Here is a 15084-nt window from a genome sequence, read left to right on the forward strand (position 1 = left end):
CCCTGCCACACCCACAAAGCCACGCCCACAAAGCCACACCATGCCCACAAAGCCACGTCCACAGAACCGGTAGTATTTTTTTTAATCCCACCACTGCTTCAGGGATACCACATCCTGTATCCTATTCAACTGTGTGCCCTTTCCTGTTTAACTTTTTTACTTGTCTAAAGGTTCAGAACTAGTATCTTCTTCCAAAGCCTAAGGGTGTCTCTCAGCTTCAGCACTGCAAAGTATCTTTTAATCTGTTTTTTTCTGGATATCAATATTGTCTCCACCAGGATTCCTTTTTTAAAAAAATGACAAAATATCCTTCCTGAATAGCTTCCTTTAACGTTTCCTATAGATTTTCCTTCCTTCATCTTTCTATTATCAGTGTAAATTTGGCTACTTACTGCTTTAATTCTCCTGTTTCTCCTTCAAGCATTGCTATGAATATAGTTTAGATTATTTTCAAGCAAAATATAGTGGCACACTACACATCAGAATTACACAACTCATTCTTTTTACTTTTATTTAGTTTTGTTCTCGGGTTTCTTTTTTAAGGACACACATATACAATTATATGGAGCTTTTTCATAAATAAAAATAAGCAAATACAATTTATAAAGTTGAAATGCAATTTTTAATTGTTCTGAATTATGATGGATTTTAATGGTCTGATTTGGCTGCTATGGGTGCAGTCATGAGTCAGCAGAAGGAGAGAGAAAGGGGAGAAGTCCAGATATGGTCTTTGAGGGCAGGTGTGCTGTCACAATGATTTATGAACTGATCTGATTTGCTAGCCAGGATTGTTATGGGGCAGATGGAAACAGGATTCATGCCCCATATACAGCATAGGTGTTGGGGAATAAAGGCCTGGAGGGGAGGCCACTATTTTTATTGTTGAGGAATATACTGTTGGTCTGACCTGCAAAGAAAAGAAAAAGAAATATACATCACCCCTTTCAGCAATTATTGTAAATTGTTGAAAAGATCGTCTTAGACATTTTGACTGGAAAGAAACCACATTAAGTGTGTGGGAGAGTTTACTCATGCAGTTGTGATTTTCTCACCCTGAGAAGGAGAAGGGAATGAGAAAGTCAATTCAAGGCTTCCATTGGCAGAAAAGAAGTGAAATCCCAGATAGAAGAATTCCCAAGATCAAGGGTAGATAGGAAAGGAGAGAAATGGCTGGTAGGGTAGGCAGAGGGAGGTGCAAAACACAACATCTATGCAAAGTTGACTGATGAAATCCAAGAAGGCAAGATTCATGGACCATATTCTGCAGTAATTTCCTTCCTATTAGGAAGACATGGAAGGCAGAGAAGGAGGAAAAGGGAGGGAACTGAAGAAGCAAAAGAAAGAGTAATTATTAGTGAATAGTACTAAGTCATGCCAGCCACATGACCACGGAAAACGTCTTCGGACAGCGCTGGCTCTTCGGCTCAGAAATGGAGATAAGCACTGCCCCTAGTGCCGGAAACAACTAGCATGCATGTGCAGGGGAATCTTTACCTTTTTACTGAGAAAGAGGTTTGCAAAAGTGACATTTTGTAAATAGAAGTTCTTGTCTCTGCAAGTCATCAGATATAGTAAAAGACCCATAAAAGCTTGCACTGTCTCTGTCAATGTGTTACAATTGTTCTCTTCAATACTAAATGCACACCAAGCTTTCAAAGAATCCATGGCCACACTTTGTTACTGAAAGCTTAATGGTTTAGCAAAATTCAGTATTGATTTAATATGCCATATAATTTTAGGTGTGCATGGTCACATCACTGAAAGGCTATCAAACATTTTATTTTTATTCTGTTTTGATGACTTTATATACAAGTCATAAAATCACTTTACTATCATTAGTTTGGCTAGAGAATATTTGAAAAGCAATTCCAATCTTTCTGATAAGGTCATTAGACTGTTGTTAAATCCAAGGACTGATAATAAATAAATATTTTTTCCTAAACCACCATGCAGGATTTGGATTCTGGTAGGTTTATGCCTCCTCACTGCAGTTGTACAGTTGAAATTGAAATTTTACTGTTGAAATTAAAAAGAAACATCAATGCTTATAATATAAGATGAGGAAGTTCCTTATTAGCGATGAAGCTTACCAGAGAACTCTGAATATAAATAGTTGATAGTCATACATACATACCAACTTTCTTGGAGTTTTGAAAGTGTGTGAATTGGCCAAGTACTACTTAAACAGACACTAAATACTATTAACATTTATAGTTAATCATTATATCACACTTTTGAGTTACAGAGAACTTCCTTGCCCTTAGAAATTCCAGGAGACAAAATGGCAGCAGGGATGCCTGGAGTTTGCCTGAAGAAATCTGAAAAATGAATCTGATAGAGTACAGGTAAGAGATTTACATTAGGATTTCATAAGGATTACCTGATGGTGATAAGAACAATTGTTCCATTCAATTGTGTGTGTGTGTGTGTGTGTGTGTGTGTGTGTGTGTGTGTGTATGCAATGCCACTGGTGGAGAAAGTTATTTAGATCCACTTTGAGTTGGACTCTGGCTGTGCAAGTCCTTTGGAGCTGACTGAAGAATGTTATAGCATAATTATGGGGAAGAATTTAAGCTTGTTGGTCCCAAAGGAATGACAGAGTTCTCAATGATGGAAATACAAGTACCTGAATATTATATTAATGTCACTTATGATTGGTCTTTCACGTAGTTAGATGAATGCAATGTTGTGAAGGGAGGATACTCCAGTTTATGAAGAGGTGGTTGTTTATCCTTTGTTCAAGAAGGTCATCCCTGGATTTGTTAGTGTTATATAATTTTCACTGAATTTCCAACCTTCTTTTTTAGAAGTTGAGAAGTTGGTTGCTTTAAATGCCTGAAAAAGTAGATTATCTGGATCCTTTTCAGGTGCTTGACTGGTGTACAGTATCAAGAAGATATTGATTTATGTGTAGATTACTTTTGGTAGAACCGTCCATCCATGCTAGCTCTTCTTGATATCTCCAGTGTCCTTCTGGATTGGTTCACAAATTAAGAAGGATAGATAGTATGTTCCAATGATTCTCCTTCTACCTTTGGGACCTTCAGTTGGCATTGAATGGAAAGAGATCTGGTCTTAGTCCTTCCTTATGGAGTTCCTCAAGGTCTATATTCCTTCTGCTTGTGTTTAACATCTACTGTTTGTGAAACTAAAATGAGATAATTTGTTGGCACGGAGTCAATACTGTGGTATGTGGGCCCTCTAACTGCAATAATTGCCAGACAGTATGTTGTAGTTGAACATTATAGTTGATGGAGACAATTTTGTATAGCAGTTATAACATCAGGCTAGGAACTAGGAGATCATGATTTATAGTCCCGTTATAGGCACAAAGCCGGCTGCGTGTCCAAGGATCAAGAAGGCTCCAGGAAGGAAGCAATGGCACACCGCTTTTGAAATCTTGCCAAGAAAACTGCAGGGACCTACCCAGGCAGTTACCAGTCATAAAAAAACTTTACTCAAAGGAACTCCCCCCCTCCAAATCTAGAAATTGAAGTCTACAAAGTTGAAAAGCAACCAAGCTGAGGATTATTTTTCTAGGATACTGCTCATCATTATGTATGAGAATATGGCAGGAGGTAATACTATAATTATTGGATCTATACACAACTGCGTTTTATTGGCTATATTATTAGTGTCAATGGAATGTATAATACCCATTCCAAATAGCATATTGTTATGATTATGGTTGGGTGCACAGTCAAATAGATGTTCAGATTGATTTGGCATTTTTATCCAACTATCATTTTTTTTCCCAATGGACCCAGGAAATGTAGATGTCATTGGTTGATGGTGTTAAATGTATCATCACAGAATGTAAGCTTTTCTTTTGCAATTGGCTGATGATAACTTTGTTAACGTTGATGGTGTTCAAATGGTGTTTTAGATGCTCCAGGTTCCTTTGCTATTGGAGCTACCTTTGATTTCCTTTGCCAAGGTATGATTTGAAATTTAAAAAAAATTCTTTTTTTTTTATTTGCAGGTCTTTGTATTTTTATGATTTTTCTCCAGTTTGTTTTCTTCTATTCTGTTGTCTCCAAGTATTATTGTTGTTGTTTTTGTTGTTAAAAGGAAATAGCATTAATAACCAACATTACAGTTTGGATAAATAAAATGCATTCAAGTCCTGAATTAAATAAAAATATCTTTGTCCCATTGTTACATATGATATTTAAAAAATGCATTACCAACGCTCTTTATATCATTTCTTTTATTGAAAAACTTTATTGCATAAAACTACATTCCCAAGAAAACTTGAATTAACTAAAAAAAAGCTGCATCTGATGTTCAATAGTGCAATTCACATAGCTACTGTATAATATAAAACCTTTTAAAGAGAATAAAAAAACAGAATAATTATATAGCATTTTAGCCAGAAAACTAGTTTTTAAAGAAATGAAATACTTGAAAAATGAATCAAATGGCATATTTATGATTTTTATATTTTTATCTTTTTTGCAATAACAAATAGCTGTGTCCAGAATTACGTATATAATTTAATTAACAGGAAAACCATTATAGTTCATTGGTTAGCTTCATCTAATCACTTTTATGTCACTACAAAGCAATTATTTTCTACCAACTTATGGTGAGATCAGCATGGAATTGCATTTTGCACTGGGGTCAAGATTTTTCAGCATATCAGAACACAAGCCAATTTGAATAGCTGAATGTACATTCAATCTTCTAATTGTTAGATTAGTTCATGACAAGAGAAGGGACATATATCTAGCGGCAGGTGATTTGTTTAAAATTTCAGTCACTTTATGTTTTAAATTTCCCTTATATAAGATAGTCAAATAGTAAGTTCGATGGCTATTTTAAGTAAAGGAAATTATAAAATATAAAGGACTATTTTTTGTCTTTTAAAACCATAAACTAACCTTGAATCTGGTTAAAAATCTGCAGTACCTAGTTTTGGATCTTACCAGTAGTGAAAAATTCTTTCTGATTGGACAAAACTATGAAATATTTCTATTCTATTCTTTTAGCCTATTGGGGTAATTTCTAATAGCTGTCCTTAGCAACATCCTGAACCACATAATTTTAAAAACAATTAAATTAAATTAATAATCTCAATATATATTCATATATACAGCTTCAACTTAAAAGAAATGCAAATATACCAAAATAACAAATGATTTCTATATATAATGGTTCAGTTGATTTTTAATAGACACAAGCCTCACAAAATTTGTTCCGTATAATCTTTGTTTAAAGTCTGAACTGGAAACTAGGAATTGGTGTGTGTGTGTGTGAGAATCCAACACAGTTTGAAAAGCATAGTTTAGTCGAAGAATCTGTGACCACATTTGTAATCTTAATGTATAAGTACATTTGTAATGTAATTATATTCACAGGCTGCTAATCTGAATCAGTGATTATGAATCTTTCTGGACAAGAAAAAACTAGATTTTGTTTTTAGCATAAAAGGCCACAAGTGATTGAGCATTCCTGGAAACACCTTAGTAATCTTTCCGGACTTGGAAGCTAAACAGAAGTGTTCAGCAGGAAAGTTTTGCTCCTTTTAGATGTGTGCACAATTTCATGATAAGCAGTGAAGGTTGCTTTTGTGGTGTCTTTATTGATTTTTTAAATGCAAGCATGTGGAGAAAGAGACCCGATTTTTTGATTGTGGACCACACATCTTTGATTAAGCAAGAGCATGGATGCAATCTTGTCCCTGAAAGGGGGGGGGGCAAAAATTTCAGCCTGTATTTCTGTGGCGAGTTGGCTACTTATTTCATTTTTATTGCATTTTTTAAAAGAACAAGAAAAATTGCATTGCTTAAGATCAGTTATGTGCTGTCAGTTGAATGGTGATGGGAGAATAGGGAGTTTATGTACTCCAAAAGCTTTCCAAGGTTAATCCTTCTTGCATGAATCTTTTTTTGAAAGTACATATAGATTTTTTTAAAAAATAAAATACCTACTATAGTGCAAAGACCATGCTAACCCTTAAAAGGAGTTGTCAGACAATACCCTAATCAGGCATCTTCCAAATAGTTTGGGAATTTTGGAAGCTGCAGTCAAATTGCATCTGGACTGTGCCAAATTGCAAAAGGCTGCAGTAAGAAGTAGACATGGCTTTGTGACAAATAACTTTCTTCTCAACAGTTTAATGATCAAATTTATGTGCTGTGTCAGCCCAACTTTGATTTTGCTCAGCATTCTTGATATATTTGGAGTATATAAACCATGACTTCTCATACGGAAAACAATTACATTACTAAATGGGACTTTCCATTCTAAATTGCTTTTTGGAATGTAGGACAGTGACCTTCCTATTTAACTATATTTTTTAACTTACTCCCCCCCCCCTCATTTCAGAGAACCAGTGTGCATGCCACATTCAAGAATAAGGTGGAAGTTTCTGCCCCTGGAAAAATGGATGAATTAAAGGATTGAAATGCATTGTGGAAGATGCAGTTGCATTCAGTGGTGGAGTGAACCAAGTAGGAATAAAGGCAGTAGGAGGCAGGGATGGGATTGCCAGTTGGGTGACAGGATGAATAGGAGTGGCTGATACCAAGTGGAAAGGATAACCAGACAATAGTGCTGCGTGAGTTGGCAAGAAGGTTGAAGCAAATGGCGGAATTGATACGGGTGCAAGGTGAGCCTGTGAGAATGGATGTATATGGGTTAGATTACTGCTGTGTGGATGAGTCCCATTGGACAAAGCCAAGCTTTGCAAAAAGGTTTGGTGGAGGGTGGCAACAGAAGTGTGCTGCTGGATTGGAACAGGCTGAACTGCTGGAGATGCAGAGAATGTGGCTGGTTCAGTAGTAGGCAGAACCTTGAGATGTTTTGCTACAAGTTGTTTCTGCATGTGCTGCTGGGCCTGTAGCTGTAGAAACCTGTATTTATCTATTTCATCAGGGGAAAATATTATAGGATGTTGTGACAAAGGGGGGGAGATGCACTTATTATAAAGGTCAGTCTCATATTCTGTTTCATTGAATTTATGCATAGTGTTGTCAGGGAAATAGTTTAGCTCCTCTTCTGCTTGATGCAAGTCAGCCCTTGCATTGTATTCTTCTTTGGTGTCAGTAAAATTTGGAGCAAGAGAATACCTATGAGAAACAAAAGCACCAGGAAAATCACCTGTCATTGGATCATAGCTTGGCAGAAGAACTTGTGTTTCATCGGTTAAGTGATCTGTCTTCTCTTTTATTGTTGTGCTGGCTTCCATATTTAGGGTTTGGTAGGTGGTTCCTCTTTGAATTAAGTTTTGGAGCAGGCAATTATTGTAGGTAGTGTCACCCATAATATTATCTAGGGTCAAACCTTGGTTTGTGTTGTTTTCCACTTCCCCAGTTTCATGATTCCACACACAGTTCATGTCAGCACTGTGTTTGTTCTCCTGTGAAGGCAGTGTTGTTTCACTCTCCATGGAAGATGTGCCAGGCACATTACAGGGGGCATCTATCCTGCAAGCCTCCGAAAAGCTCCCAGTGCTTCCAATTTGCCCCTGGTTTCTTTTGGATTTTACCTTTTGCAAAAGTAGCTTGGCAGTTAGTGACTTCTGTCTTGCTGCTTCCTTTTCTAACCAGTTGACAGAGCAAATTCCATGCTTATGCTTAGAGGAACAGTTCACATTCTGGTTCTCTGAATGAGCAGAGCAGGGGTTTTTTTCTTCGCCTGTTCTCATAGTCTTTTTCTGTTTGTTCCAGATATTCACTGATTCCTTCATCAACAATCCTGAATTGTTACCTCTAGATTGAGTGGAACTTGATGATGTGTCACTGTTTCCTGAATCATGGATGCAAGAACCTTGGGAGCTGGTACATCTGCTTCTACTGTGTTTACAGACAGGGTATCTATTTCTACTTTGCTTTGCTCTTTCTCTTTGTAGCAAGTGCCCATATCTCAAATATCGCTGACATTTTATTGTATTCCTCTGAGTACAATCTGCAGGGCGCTGGCTTTTTTTGTGGATAAAGCAGTCCACGTCTGCTTCATCAGAAGAGGAAATGCAGTTGTGCTTTTGGTGTTTACATTTCTGTCTTCCAATTGACTTGTGTTTCCTTTTGCAACAAAAAGGAAGATTACCTCTACTATGATTGTTTGATCTATGATTACAGTAGCAACTTGTGTCGCTACTCTCACTATTGGTGGAGATGTCAGAATAATTAGACTGTCTGTCAGACCAGGGTTTTTGCAAAGGGCAGAATTTCCAAAAATCATGAGCAAAACTCACATTGTTTTCCTTTTCTAAGCATTCATCAGGGCAGTCTAACTTACAACCAAGAAGCATATCTTTTCCACTTTCGTTTATGTTACTTGTACAAGTGACCAAATCCAGATTGGTTTGCTCCTGGGAATACATTAAATCACATTTTCCACATTTTTCCTTTTTTGCCCTAGACGCCAAAGGATAAATGCAAACATTTTCACCAACTTCATCCTGTGTCGTTGTTTCACAGTTATGAAAGTGTTGTGCTAAAGATCTCATACACATTTCTGTATGGTGACTTGTTGCTATTGTACAATGCCTTTGTGAGCAATCAAGGTGAGCAGGCACATTGGGTATATTTTCATTCAAATCATCTGAAATGTATTTTGGAGCAGTACAATTTATTTTATTTTCTTTCTCTTTATATAATTTTGGCTGACACTTTTTGAGATACAGAGCACTGTTCTTCTTTGGCTTTAAAATGTTATCTTTTCTAATGGACAATTGCTGCTTCTTAGTAAGATCCAAAACATGATTTTCATCTATATCCATAGTTCTTGAATACTCTATAGAAACATCTGGATTGACTTCATGCTGCCCATTGTCTTTACTGGATATGGGAAGTCTAAAGTCAAAATATAATGGATTGCAGCCATAAGAAATAGAAGGTTCTGTTTTTGTAAACAAAAGAAGTTCTATGGGCCAATGGAAGGCTTTACTGCCATCTTTACTCAGTACATGAAGAAAAGGAAATGTTTTAGGCTTAATTTCATGAACCAAACCATCATTTTTTGATGTTTCGTTATCTGAAGCCAAATTTTTTGAAGAATCGGGAGAGCATTTGAATATACAGGGATTAAAGTGCATTGCACATGAATGTTCTCCTTCAGATGACTGTTGGCCTGAAAATTCAGAGTCACATTCTGTTAGCAAGATGTTGCTGTGTCTGTAATCTGTTTGCTGTAGACAAGCACTGGTAGGTTGGCACTGAGATGTGACGAAACTTTGTATAGATTTCCGTGTCTTGACCAACTGTCTTGATTTTATGTCAGGAGAGCTGGGACATTCCAAATCTAGAGAATGCTGTTTCTCCTTATAAAATGGAAGGTGAGTTTCCAATGATTCTCTGTTGCGGTTATGGTTATTTTCTTTATGTGGTTTATTTTTTCCAGCCAGACTGTATAATTCCGGGCTGTCTCGCTGGTCCTGAAGTGTGCTTAATCTCTTTTGCACATTGGTTTTCCTTTTGCTACTCATATGTGTGCAAGTGTAACATTCCTTGGCAGCTTGATTCAATTTTTGCTTTGGTGACCCAATGTGGTCATGTGCTTCTTCCACATTCTCACTGAAGACAGATGCTGATGACTCAAGCTTCAAGTGGACTTTTTTAGAAAAGGAAAAGGACACCCCTGTCCTGTTACAAGCGTTCATGCTGCAGGGGAATGCTGGAGACATATGGTTTTTAAGCAAACGGTGTCTCTCTATGCACGATTGATCCTTGTTTAGCAAAGGTTCCTGTAGCTTTTCTGAATGGTGGCTGGTGGAGCTTTTCGCTTCATCTGCAGTCTTGGCATTGTCTTCTTGAGCTAAGAGAAAAGTGTCTTGTGCTTGTTGCTGTGGTTGTTCTACAACTACCTGGGGACTTTTAAACATGGGTCTGCATCCGGCAACACTAGAAATAAATAATATAATGAAAACAACTTAAGTTAAAATGAATTTAATTTTCAGCATACTCTGTTAGAAAGTATTAGCCTGGGCAATTAGGATAATGAAATGGAATTCATCACCATCAGGACCCAATATGTCATTGGAAAGAATGTAATAATAACATGCTGAACTGGTCACAATCAACATAAACATGGTGTCTTCGGTCTCATTCCATTTGAGGTAGTTAATGAACACAGCATGCCATGAAGGTTCACTGAAGCCTGAATTAATGTAGTAGATAGGATGTGCAGCCCAATGAGCTGAACTATAGGCATGTATAGTTTAGTAAAGATGTGCCCGAAAATGAAATGTGCAAATCTACAAAAATCTACATACATTACTATCCTCACTGCTTTTACTGACAAAGCTTTGCTTTTTATTCTAGTACTATGAACAACTTCATCCATATCTCTAATAGTAGTGAACTAAAAGGCTATAAACTTGTAGAAATTTTGCAAATGGAAGAAGTTTTGGATCAGAATTTTATGATGTCTGTATTTTAATACTTAACTCAGCATTGGTTTGTTGTAAAATCTTTTTTTTTTTGCATGTATGATATCTTGTAAGACCTTTTACAGTCTTCAGTTAACATTTCATGACTTGAAAATATAATCATAGTTTATTAATATACATACATATGTTTTTCCAATATGGTATCCTTCACATTTGTAAAATTATACATTCTGTCCTCTTGATCTCATCTCAGATACATTGGCTATGACTGTTGGGAATTATACTAAAAGCCATTCGGGAAACATCAGCTTTGGAAAGCAGTAAGAGGTATGATGGCCAATTGATTGTTTTGATTGTCAGTGACGTAAATAATAAATCACCCCATTGCTGAAACAGTATATCCAGTATTTCTTACCAAGCTGAGCTACTTTGATGGGCACTGAAAATAGCACTAGTAGCAATAGCATTTATATAGTGCTTCACAGTGCTTTACAGGTCTCTCTAGGCAGTTTGCAGAGTCAACCTATTGTCCCCAACAATCTGAGTCTTCATTTTTCTGACTACAGAAGGATGAAGGATGAGTCAGCCAGTGAGAATCGAATTGCTGACAGTCATCAGAATTAGCCTGCAATACTGCATTCTAAACCACTGCGCCATCATGGCTCAGTGAAATGAAATATTATGGACATGTATTATGATAAGGAGTACAGCATTAGGAGAAGAAGACAAGATGGTGGCCCAATGTATTCCTTTCTTCCTCTACATTTTCGGTGAGAACAATTCAATTTGATTTTGTACAACAATCAAAATTGTTTAAAATCTCAAAATCTTTCTGTCTCTTTGTAACAATTTTGTAAAAATTGATAATATCTTAACAAATAATATTCAAATCAGGTGTGTTCAGCATGGATGGGACCATGTTATTGCCACTTGCCACTTGTAGCTATTAAAGATTCCTAGACTGTAAAGACCCATACTGTAAATCTAGGACTACAAATATGACAAGTGTCAAGCTAATTGAAGAATGAAACACTCCAAATCCTCTGCCTCGTTGGAAGAATGTATCAACTCATTAATCTTATCTACAATTTGAAATAATTAGGATTTTTTCTTTTCATCCCATTTAGGAAGGTAAATGATGTTTATAAAAATTCTTTATTAAACTGATTACCCATCTCTAAGCAATGGGCTATCTGGGCTTTTCACTGTGACCATCACATAATCAAATCTGATTAGCTATGTGATCATCACTAAGGAAATAATCCTTGCCTAGGCAAGAAAGCAAGAAGAATTTTTAAAAAATCAAAAAATTTATTGAGAGGGGCTACAAACAGGAACAGGAAGAGTAAAACATTGGGATCTTTAGATTTCTTTGGGTGTGGTAGTATTGTTGTTGTTGTTTTTGAAGAAGTTTTATTTCAAAACTGATGTTGTTACCTAGTTTGGTAATGAAACATCTGCAAGTAAACCACAAACTCAGAAAGTTTCAAGGACCCCTAGGTTCAACTCTGAGCTACAAATATTCTCTTCTAAGAGTAAAACAGTTTATTGTGGGAGAGGGAATATTTAGCCAGACGTCTTCTCCTTTATTTGTGGCATATAAAATGTTTATTCTGAAAAATTCATCACAGCACTATTAAAGTAATTTCATAGAGATTAGAAAGAGGGTAAAAAGTCCAACATTCAAATGCCAAGGAATTATTGCAGGGCTTCCAATTTTATTGTTTGTACAATAAGGGTGTTGGCATGAAGGATGAAGAAAATTCTCTGTGATATATAAAGTAGAAGTAAAGCCATGAAGATTTCTCCTGGGACTATCAGGGGAAAAAAGAGACAAGATTAAGATGTAATATTAGTTCCAAAGACGCACCATTCTGACTGCTTCCGCAACTCAGCCAGCTGATGAAGTCGTTTGAGAGCTTTCTCCTGCTTCTTTTCATCCTTCCAGGATTTTGAAGCCACATTTCGTGCAAATTCCCTTTGTTTCAGCTCTTTCAATCTCTATATGAGGAGATAAAGAATAAAAAGATGGTGCATTTCTTAGCATGCCTATATGGCTCCAAGCACTCATAAATTCAATCTAACAATACATACAGATGAGAAGCTGATTCTATGCAAGTATAATTTAATAAATAAGTTAGAACTTTAACAGGTTTTTTTTTTGAGGGGGAGAATTTATTTTGACACAAAATTGTATTTCTAACTACATGATGTAGAGTGCAGAGGTGGTATTCAGCAGCTTCTGACCAGTTCTGGAGAGCCAGTAACGGAAATTCTGAGTGGTTCCGAGAACCGGTAAATACCACCTCTGACTATCCCCGCCCCCATCTATTCTCTGCCTCCTGAGTCCCAGCTGATTAGGAGGAAATAGGGATTTTGCAGTATCCTTCCACTGGAGTGGGGAGGGAATGGAGATTTTACAGTATTCTTCCTCTGTCAAATCCAGCAAGCCATGCCCACAGAACCAGTAGTAAAAAAAAATGAATCCCGCCACTGGTAGAGCAGTGTTTCTTAGCAATTTTAATACATGCAATCTTAAGTTTCCAGAATTCTGGGAGTTGAAATCAACATGTCTTACAGATTCCAAGGTCAAGAAACACTGAGAGGAAGACTACAGGAACTCTGAAAGTACTCAAAGCAAATGCAAGATTCTGTGTATTCTAAACTTAAGAAACTGTTTTCTTCACGAAGCTTAAGTAATTAAAAATGCCAAAAGTTCTTCCCTCAAGTATGCAGAAAGCAAACAGTGGACATCATAAGAATGTGAAGCTTGTAACTGACTTGAGCACAACATTTGCAGACTTATATTGAACTCTGGCATTTCCACATTGAGACAAGAATTAAAATACAAACGGGAACTTGTTAAAAATACATAGATTTTTTTAAAATCAAAATTGATTAATGATTAAAATCTGGAAAAAGAAATGTATCCTGGCTATTTTTCTTTTTTAAGAAAAGGAAAAAGAAGCACCTGAAGTTTTGCATATCCTGGCAAACGGAGATGATGTGGAAGAAAACTGTGCTCTGTAACAGGCTTAGTGAGGCACAGTTTATATATGGTTCTATTCTGTGGTGGGTGTCAAAAATTGTTCGAACCTACTTTGTGGGTGTGGCTTGCCACCCATGTGACCGGATGGGAGTGGGTTGCCACCCATGTGACCGGATATGAAGATGCTGACGACACTTGTCAGAACCACCTTAAATTACCTCACACACAGCAATGGCATGCATAAGAATATGATGTAAACTTGCTTTTTAAAAGGCATCTTTGGTTTGCGTTAAAACAACTTCAACACACGCAATGTTCTGATTGCATCACAAATGCAGTAGTCATCTTACCTTTCACAGAGGCACTGAGTTTTATAAATATGAGCATGATAGTGTAGAATAATCATATCCAAGGACCAGTGGTGGGTTTCAAAAAATTTTGGAACCTCTTCTGTAGGTGTGGCCTGCTTTCCGGTCCATTGGCGGAACCTCTTCTAACCGGTTCGGTAGATTTGATGAACCGGTTCTACCGAATATATGCGAACTAGTAGGAACCCACCTCTGGTTTTATTCTAATGCAGTACAGGTAGTCCTTGTCTTACAATCATTTGTTTAGTGACCATCTGAAGTTACAGCAGCATTAAAAAAAAGTAACATGTCCAGTTTTCACATTTAAGACCACTGCAGCATCCCTGTGGACATGTGATCGCAATTTTGGTGCTCAACCACTGGCCTACATTCAGGGGTGGGATTCTACCGGTTCTGATTGGTTCAGGGGAACTGATAGCTCTCACTATCAGTTGGGAGCAAACTGATTCGCTTCAACTTTCAGCTGGGTCCGCCTGCCTGCCCCTGCACTATATTCACATATATTCCCTTTTCTGAAGCCCACCTGATAGGCACGGCAGAGTGGATTGCCACCCCTCAGCTGTTTTCCTTCCCAGCAGTATTGCGGCTGGTGATTTCTCTGTAAAATGAGAAGCGCATGGACTCCTGCATACATTTATGACTGTGCCAGGATCCCCTAATTGCCATTTGTGACTTTCTCAGATGATTTCCAACAAGCAGTCAATAGATTTACTATGACTCATTTAACAACTGGGACAAAAAGGTTATACAATGGGATGCAATTCACTCAATTTCAATAAAATGTCCTGCTTAGCAACAAACATTTGGGGTTCAACTGTGACCGTTCTTTGAGGACTATTTGTATACCTACTGTAGATACAAAATACACACATTCGTGTCTGTATTTTATGCTACCAAAAATCTTATGGTTATTTCCATGTTGCAGCACAGATTTTTTTCCAAACTTTTTTCCACAAAACCACCAAATCCCCTGAGAATTGAGGAGGAAAAGAAAAAAAAAACCACACTCAAACACAGCCAATTTTCTGTCATTAGAGCTTTGTCTCTTGATCAGGGTTTCCAGGAAACATGTTATGCAACTTGAAAAGCTTGAAACTTCCTGCTTTGCACAACAATAAATTGGCCATATAATTGTTGATGAGACTTTACACGGCTGTACTCAGAATAGCTCGACTGAATACAACTCAAGAAATGAATTGCATTGTTGGAAATGTACTCACCCTTTAGTGTTAATTAAATAACACCAGAAAAGTAGCTCGGCACAATAACAATATTTACTATATGCCCATTTGTAATGTAGAACATACAAACAAAATACACAACAATAGTATCTGTGTAGCTAAGTATTTGTGCTTGGTTTTGCAGGCAGCAAGCCAACAACATTAAAATAC

At 37.0% G+C, this 15084-nt stretch overlaps 1 protein-coding gene across 1 annotated transcript in view; it reads right to left on the minus strand.

Moving 5' to 3' along the window:
- Positions 1–2735: 2735 nt before the first annotated feature.
- The window catches only part of ZNF804B (zinc finger protein 804B), a 213152-nt gene continuing 200803 nt past the window's right edge, over positions 2736–15084 (minus strand). The window contains exons 3-4 of the mRNA XM_014065358.2: positions 12207–12337; positions 2736–9848 (exon numbers count right to left, since the gene is read on the minus strand). Coding sequence (XP_013920833.2) covers positions 6353–9848; positions 12207–12337 — 3627 coding nt within the window. The 3' untranslated portion in view covers positions 2736–6352. The remainder of the gene's footprint in view (positions 9849–12206; positions 12338–15084) is intronic.

Source organism: Thamnophis sirtalis, unplaced genomic scaffold (genome assembly GCF_051295495.1).
Source record: "Thamnophis sirtalis isolate CommonGarterSnake01/CBP01778 unplaced genomic scaffold, rThaSir2_p1.2 scaffold_4, whole genome shotgun sequence".
Lineage (NCBI taxonomy): Eukaryota > Metazoa > Chordata > Lepidosauria > Squamata > Natricidae > Thamnophis > Thamnophis sirtalis.